At 36.7% G+C, this 22417-nt stretch overlaps 1 protein-coding gene across 2 annotated transcripts; it reads right to left on the minus strand.

Moving 5' to 3' along the window:
- Positions 1-20062: 20062 nt before the first annotated feature.
- LOC105035254 (uncharacterized) lies at positions 20063-20992 on the minus strand. 2 transcript variants are annotated; one of them, XM_010910755.4, is made up of 2 exons: positions 20857-20992; positions 20063-20766 (listed from the first exon to the last, which is right to left on the minus strand). In XM_010910755.4, the coding sequence occupies exon 2, from the start codon at positions 20708-20710 to the stop codon at positions 20216-20218; it is 495 nt and encodes a 164-aa protein (XP_010909057.1). In that variant the 5' UTR covers positions 20711-20766; positions 20857-20992; the 3' UTR covers positions 20063-20215. The 2 variants fall into 2 exon arrangements, with proteins under 2 accessions (XP_010909057.1, XP_029117728.1); XM_029261895.2 differs by having other exon boundaries at positions 20063-20785; positions 20857-20986.
- Positions 20993-22417: the final 1425 nt, after the last annotated feature.

A 22417-nucleotide genomic window follows, 5' to 3' on the forward strand; every position in this document is an offset into this window, starting at 1 on the left:
TCTAAAATGGTTATTCAGTTGAACTCAATAAGAACAATGAGGATCCGATCACCTATATAGATGCAATGTAGAGGTCTGACTCCGATAAGTGGCTGGAAGCCATAAAATTCAAAATGAAATTTATGAAAGTCAATAATTTATGGACATTGGTTGATCTACCTGAAGGGGTAAAACCCATAGAATGTAAGTGGATCTTCAAAAGGAAGAGGGGCGTAGAAGAAAAAGATGGAGATCTATAAAGCCTGTCTAGTTACCAAGGATTATCATAAGCATTATGGTATTGACTATGATGAGATATTTTCTCCTGTGGCAATGCTCAAGTTCATTCGGATCATGCTTACGATAGCATCACATCTGGACTATGAAATCTGACAAATGAATGTGAAAATAATCTTCCTAAATGGGGAGCTGGAAGAAGAGCTGTATATGATACAACCTGAAGATTTCATATGCACAAATAAGTCTAAAGTGTGCAAACTTTAGAGGTCCATTTATGTACTTAAGTAGGCATCTTGGAATTGAAACATATATTTTGATAAAGTAATCAGAATGTATGGCTTCATTAAGAATGGAGAAGAACTCTGCATATACAGTGGGTTAATAACTTTGTGATAGTTTTTTTTTATTTTGTATGTGAATGATATTCTCTTAATCAAGAATGACATCCTTACATTACAGGAAATAAAAGTTTGGTTGTCATCATAATTCTCCATGAAGGACTTGGGAGAAGCATCCTTCATCCTTGGGATGAAGATCTATAGAGATAGATCTAAAAAGTTGCTTGGATTATCCTAGTCGACGTACATTGATATTGTGCTGAAAAAGTTTAGCATGAAAAATTTCAAGAATGGCTATCTTCCGATAGACCAAGTAATTTCTCTCTCGAAGACTAATTGTCTGACAACTCCTCAAGAAAAAGAACGTATGAGTAGAATTCCATATACTTCGACAGTGAGATCTATTATATACGCCATGATATGTATATGATCGAATATGGCATACTCATTAGAGGTAGTGAGCAGATACCAGTCCGATCCAGATAAGAACCACTGAAAGGTCGTAAAGACCATCCTTAAGTATTAGAAAAATACTAAGGATTAATGGTTTATCTATGAAGAATCTGATTTAAAACTTGTGAAATTTATAGACTCTAATTTTTAATCAGATCACGACGATAGCAAGAACATGTCAGGGTATATTTATACCCAGAATAATTGAGTAATCTGCTAGAAGAGTTCCAAGCAGCACACTGTGACCGACTCTACTTGCGAGACGAAATATATCGCAACATCTAATGCTGCAAAAGAAGCTGTGTGATTATAGAAGTTCATCAATGAGCTCGGAGTGGCACTCTCCCTTGATGTCCCTGTCTTATTGTACGGTGACAGCACTGGCACCATTGCTCAAGTGAAGGAACCGAAGCCACATTAGTGGATCAAGCATATTTTGCATCGCTACCACCTGATCCGATAGATCATAGATCGAAATGACCTCGAACTTTAGAAGATCGATGGAAAAAAGAATCTGACCTACCCATTTACTAAAACCCTCGATGTCAAGGAGTTTGAAGACTATAAATCAAAGATGGATATATGATACTCTACCGATTGACTTTAGTCCAAATAAAAGTTGTTGAAAATTATGTCCTAAAGTCAATCGTCAACCTATTAATGGTTGAACTTATTATTGTAATTGTATATGAATTATTAAATTAATAAATATTATTTAATTTTTTCATCACTATATATTTTTTATTTTGAACTCCTATTATGTGATGAAGTCCTCAAGACTATTTGATTCGATATAGGAGGATATATCATTTAGTCCTTAAACTTTAAGTTCATGACCAAATGATATACTATTATTAGGATGATAGCTATATCAAGTATAGGTCATTGTATGGCATGTACGTTGGTTGTCCTCTTAATCAAGGAATGTGAAGACACTGACATGACATGCAAGTAAGATATAGGAGTACATCTCATTGAACGTGACCAACTGCTGAGCACTCTGCTGTCAAGAGTAGCTCGCGAAGGATATGGGTATAAATATCTCTCCGATTTTAGATCACCATGGTGACTTGCAAGCAACTCACTGTACATTGGTGCTGGACTACCTAAATTTCTAATTCAGTGATGAAAGACTTTTGGGCAGCGTCAAGTACTTACGAAGTCGGTGTGTGTCAAGATAGAATTGATCCCTTCGAATAAGTAGGAGTTAATGTATTAGTGTGTTTTAATTCAGTAAAACTTCGATTGGGGTAATCAATGTGATGGATTTAAAAAATTGAAATACAATGTAGATGACCATATCAGGGTTGACAGTTAAATCCTAGGTTACCTTGAGCATTTAAATCAAAGAGATAAATTATATGGTAACTATATGCCAATAGGTTCTTGAATGATACTTTGCAATCTTTCAACCTATCCGGACGTCAGGTATCATTGCTAGATGGTTATTCTGATTGGTATAGAAAGATTATTCCTATACTACCAGCTTAGGTTCGAACTCATAGGATCATATTCAAAAAATATTTTTAACTAATCATATGGCTGATCGACGATTAAGATCATTTTAGGGTAAAATAATTAATTCGATTGATGATTAACCCTGTGCGAAAGTTGCAATAAATCAATTCACTAATTGTTGGTAAATTCTAGGAGCATTGATTAATAATTAGATTACTAATTAGTTTAATTTGATTAAGCATTAAGGTTTGGATCAAATCTAATTGAATTAGATTCAATTTAGTTTGATCTGATTAGGTTATAAGATGATCTAATCATTAAGGATGTTCGATTCCTGATTTGATCAGGACTTAAGCATAATTAATTTTTAATTTGATTAAAATTTAATTGAGATTATATGTTACCTAATTAGATTAGGTTTAGTGATCCAATTGGATCTAATCTAATTTGATTGGGTTAATAACCTAATTGGATGAGAAATCAATTCGAATTCAAATTCCTTGCGCCTCCTTTCTCTACGTCCTCTTATTCTTCATGTGAGAAATTTTTTTTACGTGAATTTTTCTTATGCCCAGAAGCTATTCCATATTCACATCTGATTTCTGTTTGAATTAGAAATTGATTGGTTTAAATTTGAGTTCAAATGGATTTGAATTTAAATAAAAACCTAGAGTCCAAATTGAATTAGACTCTTCTCTTCATGCCACCACTTTTCTCCATGCATAAAGTATTTTTGTGTGAGATTTTTTATGCCATTCTAATATTGGTCAGCCCCTCTCTGAGTTCATAAGATGAGAATAAAGTTTGGTTCAAAATTTAATTCAAATTTGATTTAAATTGATGATAAAGATCAACCAAGGTTTGAAATTGAACCAAAACTATCTTTTTCTTATCCTTATCTTCTATGGAATGCCACCCTTAAGAATGGATCAATTTTATGTGAGAAAAGAAGTGATTTTTGGTGTGAGATACCTCAAAGTTGGGGCATGAAAAGCTGAGGGTGGGTTGGGCTTCCATGCGTGAGAAACAGAGGAAGTGATCTTCCTCTCGGACATGAGGTGTAGGGTGGGTTCTAGAGTTTCAACTCTATATTTTGTGAGGAAAAAAAAAACAAGTGTATCTTGTTCAATCTTCCACACCACCACCTCTTTGTAAAGCTTCATCTTCTAATCCGAGGAGTTTGAGAGATCCAAAGAAAGGAGCTTGGATCAGCCATCTAAGCCTTCGATGCGAGCTAGCACTCTCGTGAAGGAAGATCCGATCAAGACTTCGAGTGGATGATCTGTAGAGGTCAGACGATCTGTGTGGCTATTCGATATCAGCAAGAGCTTCATACCATATCTACTAGTAGTAGAGATCATTGACCCATAAAAAGATGATGAGTTCTGAACTCAATCGATGTGATCTAAAGATTAGATCAAATTCAGAGCATCGATGTGATCGATGTAGTTTTTATTTTATATCAAATTTTATATATAAATTTTTTATATCTTAGATCCTTAACGGTAGTTTAGATTTGATCCAAGACATATTTAGAAGATTAAAGTGTTTAATCTTTTATTTTTTACTGTAAAATTTTAAAAATACATGCTTTGAACTATCCATTTTTTCTTCACTGATAGGCCATAAAATTTTTTTTTCTAAGAAGGATTATCCAACAATCTCTCAAGAAAGAGAGCATATGAGTAGAATCCCATATACCTTGATGATGAAATCTGTAATGTATGCCATAATATGTACAAGATCGGATGTTACCTACTCATTAGGGGTAGTGAGTAGGTATCAATCTGATCCGAATGAGAATCATTAGAAGATTATAAAAACTATCTTTAAGTATTTGAGAAATACTAAAGATCAATGACTAATTTATGGAGAATTTAAGTTAAAACTTGTAGGAATTATAGATTCTAATTTTCAGTCAGATCATGGCAATAGTAAAAGCATGTTGAGATACATTTTTACCTTGAATGGTGAGGTGATCTGCTGAAAAAATTTCAAGCAACACATTATAGCCAATTTCGTCTGTGAGATGGAGTACATTACAACATACGATGCTGTCAAAAAAGCTGTTTGATTGCAAAAGTTCATCAGCGACCTTGGAGTGGTTTTCATAGTTGAATATCTAATTTTTCTATATTGTGATAGCACTGGTGCCGTCGCTCAAGCTAAGGAACCCATGTCCCATCAGAGAACCAAGCACATCCTCTATTGCTTTCACCTTATCCGTAAGATCATATATCGAGGTGATATCAATCTTCAAAAGATCGATAGAAAGAAGTGTTAGATGTGTGCCCTAGATGCCAGATCGGCTAACACATTCCTGTACAGAACTAAGGACAAATTTATAATTTTGACTATAAATGAATAAAAGGATTATTCTTCTATCACATTATGTACATTGTGTCTGTGATACATCCTTTGAGTTAGTGGGAATGTAAATTCATATTTTCAAGAGTTGAAAATTTAAGGCATGAATTTACATAACTAACTCATAAACTGCTCCTGACCATAGGATCATCACGAGGATGGTGATCGATCCGGAAGGTTGGTGTACGATCGCTTCCTTAGGATAGATGAGTCTTGAGTCTACGGTGTGGAGACACCGGAGTGAGAGTACAGATATTCATTGAGAACGAGAGTACTGAGCGTGACCACCTTGAGCAGTCATAAGAAAATCTACCTTCTCGTCGATGACTAGCTCGATGCTGCAGTTGTGTATCTAGTTCTTTGACCTGAGGTGCATTGACGGTTCACCTTGAGTGTGTTATAGTTTGACTACACCATAACTCGATCTCCTAGTCATTCGAAACCCTAAGATGTATGTTGGTTGTAGCATATCCATTGTAAGAATCAGATTGCACCAAGATGGGATCTATCAACCTCGATAGATGAGAGGAGTAGTTCTATGATGATCGAAAGATTGAGTCCTTAAGCCCATGGCCATGGCAGAGTGAAATAATGGAAAAGAATTTTCCATTGGGTTTCACATCAGACTCGGATCGATCGATTGATTCATATGACTGATGTTGGGTTTGACGAGTTCACCTTAACCCTAATTCAGTCGGGACTCATGATAGAGGAACTCAATCACACAGGTAGCTGCACCAAGAGGTTCGTCTTCAGTTCTGATGGGTTGCCATCATATACTGCTAGGTATCACTGATGGGTTTGGCTTAACTAAGGATTGGAGTAATATCCCGGATACGGTGAGCTTCATGAATTAAAGACCAAGTTTTGGGTGCACCATGATTAGAGAATCTTTGGACAAGAGTTGTCCACTCATCGATTGACCCATCACCAATAACTGTTAGGTGAGGTGATGAGCCAGTCGATGAGACTGCACCACCCACTAGAAATCACTAATCACGGAGATTTTCATATCTCTACCAAGGGAGTGTAGGGATCTGAAAAAATAGTGGGAGCCTAATTTGTTTAAAAATAAAAACCCTAAACAAATTGGTTGAGTCTGATTATAAAATCTAACTAGAAATTTTTGACTCTCTACAGGAAACATGTCTACCTCAAATCCCCTTACCAAAATTCTAGACACTCATAGACTGACTGGACCAAATTTTAAAGACTGATTGAGGAACTACAGAATTATTTTGAATTTCAAAAAATTGACTCATATCTTGGACTAGGACCCACCTGCCATGCCAGCACGTCCGACTGCTGAACAGAGAGCATCTCTGAAAAAGTGAACGAATGATGATAACAAAGTCAGGTACTACATGTTGGGTGCAATGTCTGATGATTTACAGCACCAACATGAAAATATTTTGACTACCCACCAAATGTTGGCTCACCTACAAGAGTTGTTTAGTGAATAGAGTCACGCGGCCAAGTATCAAGTCTGTCAAAGACTTTTTAAGGCCAAGATGCGTGATGGGCAGTCAGTCCAAGATCATTGTTTGACAATGATCAAGGATCTTAAAAAACTTGAGAAGCTCGGTATCATCTTAGACAAGGATTTTCATATTGATGTGATCCTTCAGTCCTTGTCCGATGTATATGGTCAGTTCATCATGAACTTCCATATGCATAAGATGTAATGTACCTTGGCCGAGTTAATGAATATGCTGGTTACGGCTGAGCTTTCAATGAAAGGTTCAAAAGGCTCAGTTCTTACTATGGAGCGAACTTCTTTCAAGAAGTAGAAGGTGGATGGCAAGAACAAGAAGACAGGACCGAAGAAGAAGGCTTCTGAAAAGGAAAAGTGTTTCCACTGTCAGTCAGAAGGCTATTGAAAGTGAAACTGTCCTCAGTACCTGACCACCCTAAAGAACAAGAAGGATGGTCCTTCTGGAGGTATGCTCATTATCGAATCTAATCTTACGGTTTCTTCTGCATCCAGTTGGGTGCTTGACTCTGGTTCTAGTGCTCATTTGTGCACTTCTATGTAGAGTCTTGAGGAGAGCAGGAGGCTAAGGGATGGGGAGATGATCCTACGTGTCGGAAATGGAGCAAGAGTTGCTGCTGTGGCTGTAGGAACCTACCCTCTGCGATTACCGTTAGGATTAGATTTAATTTTAAGAGACTGTTATTATGTACCTGCAGCAAGCAAGAATTTGATTTCTGTTTCATGTTTAGTACAAGAAGACTATGTGATTAGCTTTCATAAAGACCATTGTAACATATTTTATGAAAATAATAAAGTTGCAAATGGTTTTGTTATTAATGATTTTGTTATTAATGGTCTCTATCAGTTACATGTTGATGTATCTATTTTTAATATTGAGCAAAACGTGAATGCCATAGGAATTAAAAGGCCTAGAGATAGTCTAAATGATAAGTATCTGTGGCACCTAAGGCTAGGTCATATAGCGAAAGACAGGATTAACAAATTAGAGAAATCCGGGCTACTGAGTCCGTTGACTTTCGAGTCATATCCAGTTTGTGAATTATACTTTCAAGGCAAAATGACCAAGCTCCCTTTTGTGGGACATGGAGAAAGGGCCACAGACCTACTTGCCCTAGTACATACGGATGTGTGCGGCCCATTTGATGTGCCGGCTAGAGGCAACTTTGTCTACTTCATTACCTTTATCGATGATATGTCTAGGTACGGGTATATGTTTCTAATGAAACACAAGTCTGAAGCCTTTGAAAGGTTCAAAGAATTCAGACATGAGGTAGAAAAATAAACAGAAAAGCCCATTAAGGTTCTTCGATCAGATCGAGGAGATGAATACCTTAGTAGGGAATTCCTAGACTATCTTAAGGATAATGGTAGTCTCTCAATGGACTCCACCTAAAATACCTCAACTCAACGGAGTTTCAGAACAGAGAAACCAGACCCTATTAGATATGGTCTATTCCATGATGAGCTTCACAGACCTCCCAAAATTTTTTTTGGGACATTGTCTCATAATAGCAATTTATGTATTGAATAGGATTCCCTCTAAAATCGTTCCTACCACACCGTATGAGATATGGCATGGTAAGAAGCCAAGTCTGAATCATCTTAGAATTTGGGGTTGTCCGGCTCATGTCAAGAGACAGCAGATGGACAAGTTAGAGTTCAGATCTTTTAGAGCTCGATTCATAGGATATCCTAAAGAGTCACTAGGATATTATTTTTATATTCTGGAAGACCACAATGTGATTGTGAGTTGAAATGTTATTTTTTTAAAAAAATAGTTTATTCAAGATGGTGGCATCGGAAGAATAATTAAGCTCAAGGAGAATGTCTCCCAAGAGCAACGAGCTAAAGAACCTGAGGAACCTAATCAATCAGAACCAGTCCTAACACAACCTCTTTCACCTCATAGATCGACTAGGATTTTTCATCCTCTTGAAAGGTACTTAGGTACCATACAAGAGGATGTAGAAGAAATGTTCCTTATGGAAAATGGGGTTCATGGTGATGATCCCAAGACCTATGATGAGGTGATATCAGATATCGACTCCGAGAAATGGTTAGAGGCAATGAGATCAAAAATTGACTCGATACACTCAAACCAAGTCTGGACCTTGGTAGATCCACCTGAAGGTATTGTACCTATTGGGTGTAAATGGATCTTCAAGAGAAAGATAGGTGCAGATGGGAATGTGGAGACATTCAAGGCTAGGCTCGTAGTAAAAGGTTATAGTCAGTGCGAAGGCATTGACTATCAAGATACCTTCTCGCCCGTAGCCATGCAAAAATCCATCCGCACATTGCTTGCTGTTGCAGCCTATTTTGATTATGAAATATGGCAGATGGATGTGAAAAAGGCATTCTTAAATGGATATCTTGAGGAAGATATCTATATGGAACAGCCGCTTGGTTTCACATCCAGTGATGATGATCACAAGGTCTGCAAACTGCAAAGGTCCATTTATGGACTTAAGCAAGCATTTCGGAGTTGGAATACTCGTTTCAATGATGTGATCAAAATGTTTGGTTTCATTAAGAACGAGGAGGAACTATGTGTGTTCAAAAAGGTCAGTGGGAGCACAGTTGTCTTCCTCGTATTGTACGTAGATGACATCCTCCTAATTGGGAATAACATTCCCATGTTGACCTCAGTCAAAGTATGGTTGTCTAAGGAGTTCTCTATGAAAGATCTAAGAGAGGCATCCTTTATACTAGGTATTAAGGTCTATAGAGATAGACCAAATAGGATGCTGGGACTTTCACAGAAAATGTACATAGAGGAGGTGCTAAAAAGAGGTTTATTGCCTTTTAGACATGGCATTCATCTCTCCAAGAAGATGTGCCCTAGCACACCTGAGGAGATTGAATGCATGAGCAAGATCCCTTATGCTTCGGCAATAGGGAGCCTCATGTATGCCATGCTATGTACATGACCTGATATAGCCCATGCTGTGAGTGTCATAAGCAGATATCAGTCGAATCTAGGTGAAGAGCACTGGACTTCTGTGAAATGTATCCTTAAGTACTTGAGAAGGACTAAGGATATATTTCTAGTCTTTGAGAATGGAGAACTCTAGATTCAGGGATATACAGACTCAGACTTTATGTTTGATATAGATGATCGAAAGTCGACATCTGAGAGTCTGTTCATTTGCAATGGTGGTGCAGTTAGCTAGAAGAATTTCAAGCAAACGGTAATTGCAGATTTCACCATGGAGGCAGAGTATATTGCTGCATCGGAAGCTGCAAAGGAGGCATTCTGGTATAAGAAGTTTACCGCAGAGCTTGGAGTGATGTCATCGGATGCCATCCCTCTTTACTGCGATAATAATGATGCCATAACCCTAGCTAAGGAGCCAAGGTCTCACCAGAAGTCCAAGCACATCGAGCGGTGATTCCATCTGATCCGTGATTACCTCGAAAAAAGTTATGTCGAGGTCAAGAGAGTCGACTCCACAGACAATATGGCAGACCTGCTGACTAAGCCATTGGGCCAACAGAAGATCGAAGCCCACCTTGAGAAGATGGAACTTAGATATGTAGCCAATTGGCATTAGGTCAAGTGGGAGTTTGTTAGATGTGTGTCCTAGATGCCAGATCGGCTGACACATTCCTGTACAGAACTAAGGACAAATTTATAATTTTGACTATAAATGAATAAAAGGGTTATTCTTCTATCACATTGTGTACATTGTGTCTGTGATACATCCTTTAAGTTAGTGGAAATGTAAATTCATATTTTCAAGAGTTGAAAATTTAAGGCATGAATTTACATAACTAACTCATAAACTACTCCTGACCATAGGATCATCACGAGGATGATGATCGATCTGGAAGGTTGGTGTACGATCGATTCTTTAGGATAGATGAGTCTTGAGTCTACGGTATGGAAACATCAGAGCGAGAGTACAGGTATTCGTTGAGAACGAGAGTACTGAGCGTGACCACCTCGAGCAGTCATAAAGAAGTCTACCTTCTCATCGATGACTAGCTCGATGCTGCAGTTGTGTGTCTAGTTCTTTGACCTGAGGTGCATCGATAGTTTACCTTGAGTGTGTTATAGTTTAAATACACCATAACTCGATCTCCTAGTCATTCGGAACCCTGAGGTGTATGTTGGCTGTAGCATATCCATTGTAGGAACCAGATCGCACCAAGATGGGATCTATCAACCTCGGTAGATGAGAAGAGTAGTCCTATGATGATCGAAAGATCGAATCCTTAAGCCCATGGTCATGGCAGAGTGAAATAATGGAAAAGAGTTTTCCATTGGGTTTCACATCAGACTCGGATCGATCGATTGATTCATATGACTGATGTTGAGTTTGACGAGTTCACCTTAATCCTAATTCAGTCGGGACTCATGATAGAAGAACTCAATCACACAGGTAGCTGCACCAAGAGATTCGTCTTCAGTTTTGATGGGTTGCTACCATATACTGCTAGGTGTCACTAGTGGATTTTGGGAGCAATTAGAATGATTTTAATAATCGATCATTCTAATTATCTGAATCAGAAGAGTTCTGGTCCATCGAAAGAAGTTTCGATGATGTCGATGATGAGATCACGACATGTCTCATTACCATATAGAATTGAACCTAACTGGATCACACAAACAAGGGTTAGGGTCTGGATGTCATCAATTGGACTATCCCAATTGATTTGGATAAGATCCAGTTAGGTTCAAGAAAATCGTGCTAGTACTCGATTGAGCCTAACTTTCTTCTCGTGTAATCTTTTCTGTCTCTACTGAGCCAAATGTGATCTGGCTCATCCAGAGAATCTTGAGAAGGTTTCTCTCAGTCTAATTGAAGCTTGTCCAGCTCAGAAAAGGCTTGTCTTAATTCATGAGATGAATTTAAAACAACACCTGCTAATTTCTAGCACCTACCAATTTCATTTTAGGATATCTGTCAAAAGTTGACATATGGGTCTTAAACTGAAGAGGATTCATTAGAGGATTTTTGTAGAGTGTCCACATGTCCAAACCACTTCAAATTGGATGCCATAATCAGATTATGGCGTGAGCTCAATTGGATTTAAGTGGGCACCCCAAATGGATAAGAACCAAAGAGTCCTGATAAACTTGGACTCTTTGGCGCCATCTTATTTGTGCTTATCCAATGTTGGCGCCAACATAGGAGAGAGCATGAAAATTCTTATCTGATGTGATCAGATGACATCACTCTATCAATCAATTTTTTTTTAAAATTTATTGAAATTTTTTGATTGGTCAAATGATGTGGCACTGCGCAGCATACAGGATCTATATAAACCCTGCTGCACCTAGGGTTTCGAGACAGAACTTATTTTATGCAAAAAAACCTATTAGCTGCTACCCCCTCCCCTCTTCTCCACATCCTCCCTGCTCTCCTTTCTCCCCTCTTCACATCTAAGAAGTTGGACATTCATCTAACAAAGGTACAAGGTGTGGTGACGTCTGGAACAGAAGGCTATAGGACATCTTCGACAGGCTGCTGCTCTAACTGCAGAAGGAGTTCTGAGTACTTTCAAATTAGATATTGATATAATTTTTGGAGTGTAGAATTGCGAGGAGAAGATGTTTCAGATTCTACCTGAGTGGATACTGGTAGAGGCCAGGCGCTTGCGTGGCTACATCAGAACCTCAGGCAGTGCTGCCATCATCTATAGAGTAATTAGATTACCCTTGAGGTATGTCTATATTTCTCATACTTTTAGATTTAATTTTAGATTTTAAATATCAGATAATAAAATTATATCTAATAGATATTAGATCTGAAATAGCATAGGATAAAATTTTTTAATTTATTTCATCCCAGATTTGATGAAATCTGGAAGATCCCACACAGAAAAAAGACAGTTTTTCCTTCAAGAAGAACCTGATCGACCCATTCACTAAAGCCCTCAGAATCAAGGAGTTCGATGATCATAAGTAAAAGATAGGTATTAGATACTGATCTAATTGGCTTTAGTCCAAGTAAAAGTTATTGAAAAATATATCCTAAAGTCAATCGTCTGTTTATAGATGATTGAGCTATTTATAAATTATATATGAGTTATTAATTAATAAAAATTATTTGATATTTTTTATCATAAATTGTGCATCTTCTTTTATGAACTCCTGTATTATGATGAAATCCTTAGAACTATTTTCAAGCAATAAAGAAGGATTTATCGTGTAGTTTTTAAACTTGTTCGTGACCAAACGATATGCTATTACTAGGATGAAAGCATTTATTAAGTATAAGTTGTTGTGTGCCATATGGATTGGTTGTCCTCATAACCAAAGAGTGTAAAGACACTGGTATGGCATGCAGCTAAAATGTAGGAGTATATTTGTATGGAACATGAGCAAACTATGGAGCACTCTGCTGTCAAGAGTAGCTCACAAAAAATATAGGTATAAGTATCCCTCTGACCTGAGATCACCATGATGACTTGTAAGCAACTCATTGTGCTTTAGTGTCAGACTACCTGAATTTTTAATTTGGTGATGAAAGATTTTTAGGCACAGTCAAGTACTTATGAAATCAGTATGAGTCAAAATAGAATTGACTACTCCTGATTTCAGGAGATAGTACTACATTGTATTTCAATTCAGCAAAATCTTAGCCAGGGTAGTCCTTATGAGAAGTCACAAGATTTATAAGGTTGAGATACATTATGGATATACTGATTAAGAGTTAACAGTTTAACTTTGAAGTCATTGTATGCATTAAGGGTCAAAAGGATAAATTAAATGGTAACCATATGCTAGGGTTCTTGAATGTTACCTTACAATCATTCGACCTATTCAGACGTTGGGTACCATTGTTAGATGGTTACTTCGATTAGTATAAAAATTTATTCTTGTATTATTGACTTAGGTTCAAACCTATAGGATCACATACATTAAAAATTTCTATCTGATCAGATGGCTAATCAACGATTAAGAATCGTTCAAAGATATAATCGTCAATTTGATTAATAGTTAAACTTATACAAAAATTATGATGAAATAATTTGCTAAGAGTTAATAAAGTATAAGAAGATTAATTAGTAATTAGATTGCTGATTAGCTTAATTTAATTAAATAATAAAATTTAGATCAAGTCTAATTAAATTAGATTCAATTAGATCTAACCTGATTAGGTTATAAGATGATCTAATCGCTAAGGAAGATTGATTCTTAATTTGATTAGGACTTGAGCTTGATTAATTTTTATTTGGATTAGGATTTAATCGAGTTGGTTCAGTGCCTAATTAGATTAGGATCAGATATCTAATTGGATTTAATCTAATTTGATTAGGATAAGAACCTAATTGAATTGAGTACAAATTCAAATAGGTTTGAATTTTGAACCTTGTGCTAGCTCGTATCTCCATGCTACTTCTCATCACACGAATATCAAATTTGCATGAGAAATATTCCATGCCTAAGCCCTCTTTGTCGCCCACTATGAATAAGGATAGGTTAGTGAAGTTTTGAATTCAAATGAGGTTTGAATTTAAACCAAACTACCTAGTCCTTATCTCATCCTATCCACTCCTCACCGCTGCCCTAAAGAAGGGATCAGTTTTGTGTGACAACTCTAAAGTGTTTTACCATGAAAATAATCTTGAGAGTGGGGCATGAAATAGAGAGGTGTGGTGGATCTTCTATGCATGTAACAAAGGATATACATTTCCTCTTGGGCGTGAGTTTGGGTTTCCTAAGGTACTGATTCTAGGGTTTTGAGAAGAGAGAAAAGTGAGAAGAGAGTTTGTCTCCTCTTTACAGTCTTCCACCACATTATCCTTGTAAATCCATCTTCGGCTTTGGAAGAGTCTGTGAGATCCAAAGAGGAACCAAATCAACCGTCGGAAAGGTCTCTGCACGAGCTAGCACTTTCGAGAGACCGATCAACGTCAGGACTTCGTGTGGACATCCTGCAAAGGCTGAATGCTCCGTGCGGCTACTTGACATCAAGAAGAACCCATTACCACAGTTGACAGTTACGGTGATCAACTATCCATGCTCTGGTATGAGATCTTATCTCAAAATAGATATGATCTAGTTTATCATAGATGTGATCTACTATCTTGTATTGATATGATCAATAGTGCTTAGAAATCAAATTATGCATATTATTCATGTCATTTGATCCTTAGTAGGTAGTTTTTTAGATCTGATCTATGCATAGTATATTAAAATATTTAATCTACTCTGCTTCTACTAAAAATTTTAAAAATGCATGTATGAAACTGCCTATGTTTCTATCACCATGTAATGCATGAGATTCTTCTAAACCTATCCTCACTATGTTACATCAGATGGAAGAGGCAGCCAATCAGTCAAAGGCATCACTACCTTATGGTATGGTCTTGACTCTTATCTTTCTGAATTTTGGTGTGGATCTTCAAGGAGAGCCTACCAAAGCTTTGATGCACATTGATATCTATGACAACCGATCACTCCGGAGGATGTGTTTTCAGAAAGTTGATGGTCATTGAGATTCAGTATATAGAGATGATGATGATGATATTGATCATGATAAGGCTCCTGCAATGGTGCCAATTGTAGATATCAAGATTGAGGAGCTAGCAAAGCCAATAGAGCAGACTGAGACCACTCCTTCATAGGCTAGCTATTTAGAGCATAGTTCATGACTACCTGATAGACTGGATGAGGATGCTTTTATCGAGAGAGTTTCCAGCAAGATCGTCACTTTAGTTTATGAAGAGATTCAAAGATATATATCAAATGTATAGTAGGTGAGAAGAGATCTGTTGAAGGTTCTATCTTTGGTCAATGAGGAGTCGGCGAGGTTGATCCAGGCTCTCACTTTAGCGAGGAAGGATGTTCGTGATCGAGCTCAGTTATCTGGAGATGTCAGACCTCCCTCACCATCTAGTCAGTCTAGACCTACATCTTAGGACTACTCTTTACTCATTTAGGATGCTAGGATTTCTCTAAAAAGCTTTAGTGAACCTAGTAATCTATTTTTTAGTAGCTATAGTTCTCATACATCTTTTGTATATATATACTAATGTTTGCTATTTTTGTAATCATATTTTACTAATCAATGAAATATAACTTTTTATGAAAACCTAGTATATTTGATGCTTATATTTATATTTATTTGCTTAATTGAATATTTACTTTATTTATAAAATAAAGAAAAAAATATGTATATTCATTCAAAGCCTATGTTTAATTAAATTAAATAAGTATGCATAAATTGGAAGAAAAAGGAAAAGAATTAAGGAAAAATAAAATTTTCTAGCAATTTACTATTTAAAACAAGGGGAGAAATCATTTTTGAACTTAATAAAAGAAATTATTGATAAATATTTGCATTTTGCCTATCTTAATTCAATTATATGGATTTATTTGAGCATTCATGTGGTTTCGTTCATTTGATTTATTTTGAGAAGCACGTTTGTACTTTGTATATTTTGATTATCATTAAGTATCATTTCTTTCATTTTGCCCTAATTGATTAATCTCAAGAAATGAATTTAAAAAATGTTCTTCTTGAATGTTTTAAAATTGATATTAAAAAAAAATCAAGGAAGTTGTTACTTGTTTAAAATGGACTTCTACTTGAATTTCAAAATAATTGGTATCAAGAGAATTTTTTCAAAAAAATTATCAAAAGTAGTGTCATAATTTTCATAATTAGCATCAAACAGCTTATTATTGCTTTGTATTCTATCTATTTATCTTTTAGCAAAAAGAAAAAGAATGATTTGTCTCAAATTTATCTTGCATAACTATATCTTCGACATTATTCCTTTAAGATAAATTCTAAGATCGATATTTTTATGCATTCAATTGATTGATATTTCTTAAGAAAAGGAAGAAATAATTTTTGAAAAACTAAATATATCTTATGATTTGCTTTGAATGATCTTTTCAAAATTCTTAGTTTTGAAAAATTTTATCTCTCTTGAATCTTTAGCACTCAAAGCAACCACCTATCTGAATTTGAGAATTCACTTGATTCATCTATTGCTCAAAAAGAGGGAGAAGTGTCATTAAGACTATATTATTTAGAAATTGAATTCAAAATAAGGGAGAAGCATTATTTTACTTAATTTGATACATATTTTTCAAATTTGATTTGAGTTTCCACTTGATTTTGATGTTACCTACTCAATCTTTTTCTTGCACTTTTTGATGCTATTAAAAAGAAGGAGAAAAGTTATGTTGAGTATATGCTTAAGTTGATTAAATAAAATAAATGGTAGAAGTTATGCTTGAGATGCTTATTTGCTTGCTTGAAGTGATCATATATGTTGAAAAAAATTTTAATCATATGAAATGAATATATTGAATATATTTTTTTTTGGTATTTGAATTTACGATGAAGATTCTATGAAACATTCATGAAGTATACTCTTACAAGCACTTAATTCACTTCATGATATACTTATATTGGTAATTTAACTGAAACATATTTAAGTCTTTATCGCGTATATACTCAAAATTTTATCATAATCAAGAAGGGAGAGATTGTTGACCTACTCACCCTAAGATTGATTTTGATTATAACAAAACATCAAGTATAATTGATACTAATCATATATTTCAAGGATGGATGTAGGGTTTCCTAGATGCTCAAATTGAAAAAATTATCCATGAAAGAAATCCTCTCAAAGAAGCTAAATCAAAGCAATTTAAAGATGAAACTTCATGTATTTGAATTAATAGAGTTGACCCTAAATGCATAAGAGTTGACTCTGAATAGTCACAAGCAGAAAAAATCTGAAGTTCAGAAAGTTTAGGAGTCGACGTCAGAAAGTGAAGAGTCGACTCTGATACGTTGGAGCAAATTAGTATACATTCGAGTCGACTCCTATGAAGCAAGAACCAACTCTCTTAGTAGAGACAGAACATTGCATTTTTAGGACCCCTTTTCGAGTCGACCCATGAAGTGCTCGAGTCAACCCCTAGATAAGTCGAGTCGACTCATAAAGATGGTGAGTCAACTCTCTCAGGACAGATAAAATATATAATTTTTTAGATATGAAGGCAAGTCGACTCCTGATGATGTTGAGTCGACTTATGGGCAGCTCGAGTCGACTTATGGATGGCTAGAGTCGACTCCTAACATGTCGATCAGTTTTTATGTCCTCCAAAGGATAGTTTTTGGCTTTAACGATTAGTTCAGCACTTTCAATGGTCAAAAATTATTCTTCGGCTACTTTGAAGTCTACTAAAAATTAGAGAATCATTTGACAAATAAGAGAAGAAGATTGGAAAAAAAGATTTATCATTTATTTGATCCATCATTGAATATCTTTGAAAACAAGAAAGAGAGGAATTATTTGTGAAAAGATTTCAATGAACTTTCAAAAGGGATCTTCTCCTTCATCAACTATAACCTCTCAAGCTTCAACGAAGAGAAGTCAAGCTTCAAAAGAGCGATTCTCCATTATCTTCTTCGAGCATAAAAGGTTTTTCTTTTATCTTTCTATTTATGTTGAAATTCTTATCTCTTGTATTATGTTTTTCTTTACAAGTTTTTTTGAGATGAAAGAAACTTGGGTTTGGCACATTCAAGTTCAGAATTAGATATTATACATTTTTAGTTGGTGAGCTCAGAAAAGCAACTTGGTTGGATTATGATTTTGAAAAATAATTATGTAAGATTTTGATTGGTGAGCCTCAAAAATTAATTGTTTGATTGTAAATCCGAGTAAAACAATCGCACGATAATCGAAGTGATTATAATAAAATTCTCAAGTAGAGCTTGGGAAGCGGATATAGGTACGGAGTTACACCGAACTACTATAAATTTTTTAGTGTTTATATTATACTTTGTCTTTCTTTCTTTATATTTTTGTCTTGTATTCATTAACTTAATTCCGCTGTTGTACATTGCATATTCACCATAAACACTCAAGTTAGTTTGATTAAAACACATAATTGCTTAGATTTTAAATTTTCTAGAAGTTTTTGAAAAATCCAATTCACTCCCTCCTTTTGAGTTGCTAACCTTCTAGGCAATAGGAGGTGAGGTCACAGGTGACCTAAAGGTAGAGCTTGTGCTTGCTTATGGGTTATTTGGGGGATTTTGGGTGGGTAAGATGGTTGTAGGGTCTCGTGGCACCACCGGTCCATGTGTTTGGAGTGGTGGGGATACTAGGTGTATATGGGAGGCAGAAGGGTGTAATTTTGACTTTCTATATAATATAAATGGTTGTACTAATGCTGGTAGTTCAATTGGATGTAAGTATATATATTTTTCAAACTATTGGATATAAGAGAAAGAAGCATAAATTTCAAAAGAATTTTTGTAATTTACTCAAAAGAAGGGCCATCCAATTTAGATATGGTTTTAAAGAAAATCTTCATATATCTATTTTTTTCTCTCTCCACTTTTTCTTCCAATCCAAGCAATAGAAACTTAATTGCTCTCATTTTATCTTTCTCTTCTCTCCATTTATAAGGTGCAAATGAGCCAAGCAACTCGTAAGTCACGCAAGCTTGATTTGGATTTAAGTTTCAACTATTACGAAGTTTGAGTAGCTCGAATAATTTTTTGAATCAAACTTAAGTAGCAAAATATTCAGCTCGAAAATCCGCAAGCTTAATCAAATATATATTTTTAATAATATTATATTTATTTATAATATATATTATTAATTTAATATTTTAAAATAAATTATTATGTTATATTTTAGTTTAATTATATTTTTTTATTATGATAAAGGCTTAAATTCAAGCTCGAATATGGCTTGATGGATATCTAACTCGAGTCGATCTGATATGGAGTACTTTTTTTTTTTCATTGAATCGAGCTCAAATTTGGATATTAAGATTTGATCGATCTCGAATCAAATTTCGAACTTGAATATTTTGAATCGAGTTATACTTGAGCCTCCAAATATTCGACTTAATTCGACTCAATTGCACCCCTATACATTTCCCTAACCCAAACAAGATTAAGAAAAATACTACTATTTTACCTTCTTATTGTTAAAGCAGGTTGTTTTAAACAATAACAAGTTATCAAGCCTTTCCGTAAGGTATTTTTTTTATGTGATCTTTTGAAACCTGTATGATCGTTCCGAACAGATTGAAAAATGATGACCACAAAACTATAGAGATTGGCATGTACATAGAGCTCCTCTTTCATTTCATTAATACTTCAAAGAAATCTACTAGGTCCTGCAGACCGGCTTACAGTGGTCAATACCGTGAGGTCTGGGACACCGGATCTAATTATGTTACAAAAACCACAATCTTTTTTTTTTTTTTTTGTTAGAAAAAAAAAAAACCCCAATCATTGAAATAATATTCTTAACTACTCCGATATTATTCTAGCTGAAGGCTAAAAACAACCATATCATGCGCCTAAAAGAATTCTATCAGTGAATATAGTAACCATATCATGCGCCTAAAAGAATTCTATCAGTGAATATAGTAAGCCTTTCTTTCTAAAATGCAACAAATACCAGAGCAAAACGACTACACAGTGACAAAGAACAACATCAGCCTTGCTCAACCTTGTGACTGCTGCTATAGCTTTAACAAGCTTAGGTAATACAAGAATGATTTAAGTAACAGAAGCTTTAGCAAGAGATATCGACAACAAGATTGGGTGCATTTCTAGAAAGGGATGAAAGAGGCGCGGATCAATCGAACAAAAAAATTTATGAGGCATGGACAAAGGTTCAAACACAAAAATACATAACATAAAATAGACAACTATGAACTCAAAGGACGCATAATAAAAGGTCAAAGAATTTAAATAGAAAACTTAGTAAATCCATCTGATAAATCTAACTCAAAACTAGGATAATTTGCTTTCCAATTAGATAGAAAATTGCACTGAAATATGGGAGCAAGTAACTTTTAAAGAAACGGAATAACATTGATTAATCCAGCCACCTTCCATAATTACATGAAAGATCGCCCAGAGGAGTACTAACCGCCTCAAACAGAGGTAGAGATAGAGGCATATAAAATTCCCTCGTCCTTTGCTTCCCCAGTGCCCTGCACGGCCTTAGGAATAGTGACGACGAGCTCGCCGTCGGCGTATGCGGCGGTGGCGAGCGCCGGCCGACTGGAGGGCGGCAGCCGGAACCTCCACCGGTCGAGATCGAGCTCATCCTCCTCCACCTCGCCGTCCTCATGCCTGATTACCACCTTCATCACCCCAGGGTAGATCTCAATGGCGTTGGCTCGGACGTCGTCCCAGAGGTCATCGGTGGCCGCCACGAAGCGGAAGCCGTCGGGGCCCTCCTCGACAAAGACGTCAGCGTCGGAGCCCAGGGGGAGCTCCAGGACCTTGCTGAATATGTGGGGCAGGCGGCGGAGTTTCTTCTGCCGTCCGCCGACGTCCGTGCCGGCGCCGGCGGCGGAGACGCGCGGATTGGCGTCGTAGCGGAAGGTGATGTTCCGCTTCCTGGGCGCCGGGTGGACCCTCATGACAAGCTTCTCCCTCGCCCCACCGTCTCGTCCTCCGGAATCCCCCAACTAAAAACCTAGAAATCGAGTGAAGCACTAAACGCTAGACCAAATCAAGAATTAGCACATGAGGAAGCTCAAGAAGATAACATCACCAGAGAAATTACTTGGTTTTTAGAAGAAGAAGAACAAGAAAAAGGGGCGCCATGGGAACATCAATATTCTTTTCCGATGTGACGGCGAAGGGAATCGGCGACCAGTTTAAAGCGATGCGAAAGCCATTAGGTTCCCGTATAATTATCACAAGCGCCACGACACATTATTGGAGTTGAGTACAACTTGGACAGTTCCTTTTGACCGGGAGGTATCCAACGAAACCCTGATGACCGTCCAAACTTCATCAGACGGTCTATGTTTCATCGTGATGGTGTTTTTTCACGTGGCCTTCTAATCGCGAACGCGTGATTGATCGTGTTTTCATGTGCCGTGTTCGAGCCTTGTTGCAGTGTGTTCATGTGAAGTCTTCCCAGCGTCCACGAATTATGGAAATACATTGATGATGGTCGCGTCCGTGAAAGAACACCTGGTGCAATTTCTTGCCACTAGCAAACCCTAATTAGCTAATAAATACATCGAGCCTAAAAGTTTCCAAAGGAATAATTGAATGCTTGGTGGACGTGAAGACTGAAATCAGAGTGTAAAGGCAACCACAACTTTAGCACGTACTCTGCTAGCTTTGCGAAGCAGAGCGATCTTGGTCCAATGATGAAGAAGGTTTCGATCTGGTACATCGATCTTTCTAATTTCCCATGATTTCATTCAAGTTTCTCTAAATGTAGGTTTCTGTCAATTCTGACGCAATCGATTGATTAGTTAAACGACCTATAAGAAAGTTATGTATGTTCGAGCTGGACACATTTCTTCCTTAACATTACTCTGCGTCAAAACTAGGGGGTGCACACTACGGCTTTCCTGTCTCTATTTGCTAGAATCAGAATAGAACAAAGTGGTAAACAGGTGCATAATATATGAAAATTTATCAAATATTGCTGCAAATTCTCAGTTTGGATCAGATTGGCTGGAATTGGATGGCGATCAGCAAGGCAATGATGATTGGACTTACAAAATAAGTTTCTGATCAGAATTGACTCCAGCGAAGATCCTCCGATGCTCAAGTCAGAAATTTTTAGAACATATGTTATGGATAAAAAAATTTTGATCCCAAAACCAAAGACAACAATAGGGTCTAAAAAGAAGGAGGATATGTTCAAAGATGGGAAGGTGGTCGGAGTGGATGAGACTCGAAAAGAATCAAGTTTAATAGAGATGAGGGATGAAGAGGAAGGATACATGAGGATGATGATAGGGTTTAGGTAGTGTAGAGTTCAATGAGCATAACAGAAGTGTTGGTGCAAAAATCTGCCTGCGCCGGAGAAGCTGGAGTCGGGGAAGCCGCGGTCGCCGTCGGGACTTGCAAAGGAAGTCTAAACCGGAGGTGGGATTGCTCCGGCAAGACCCTCCGACGCTCAAGTCAGTTCTCTACCTCAACAAGAATGGAGTGCTCGAACGGAGAATTTAGCAGAGTTTTGAGATAAGAAATGAGCTTAGAGAATAACGTATCTGGGTCCCCCTTTTATAGGCGGAGGAGGCAACGGATTGATGGCGACATTTGTAACCGTCTGGTAGTGGGCCGCCCATGGTCAGGAGAATTTATTGCGAAGGGTAGTG

Source organism: Elaeis guineensis, chromosome 6, assembly GCF_000442705.2.
Source record: "Elaeis guineensis isolate ETL-2024a chromosome 6, EG11, whole genome shotgun sequence".
Classification (NCBI taxonomy): domain Eukaryota; kingdom Viridiplantae; phylum Streptophyta; class Magnoliopsida; order Arecales; family Arecaceae; genus Elaeis; species Elaeis guineensis.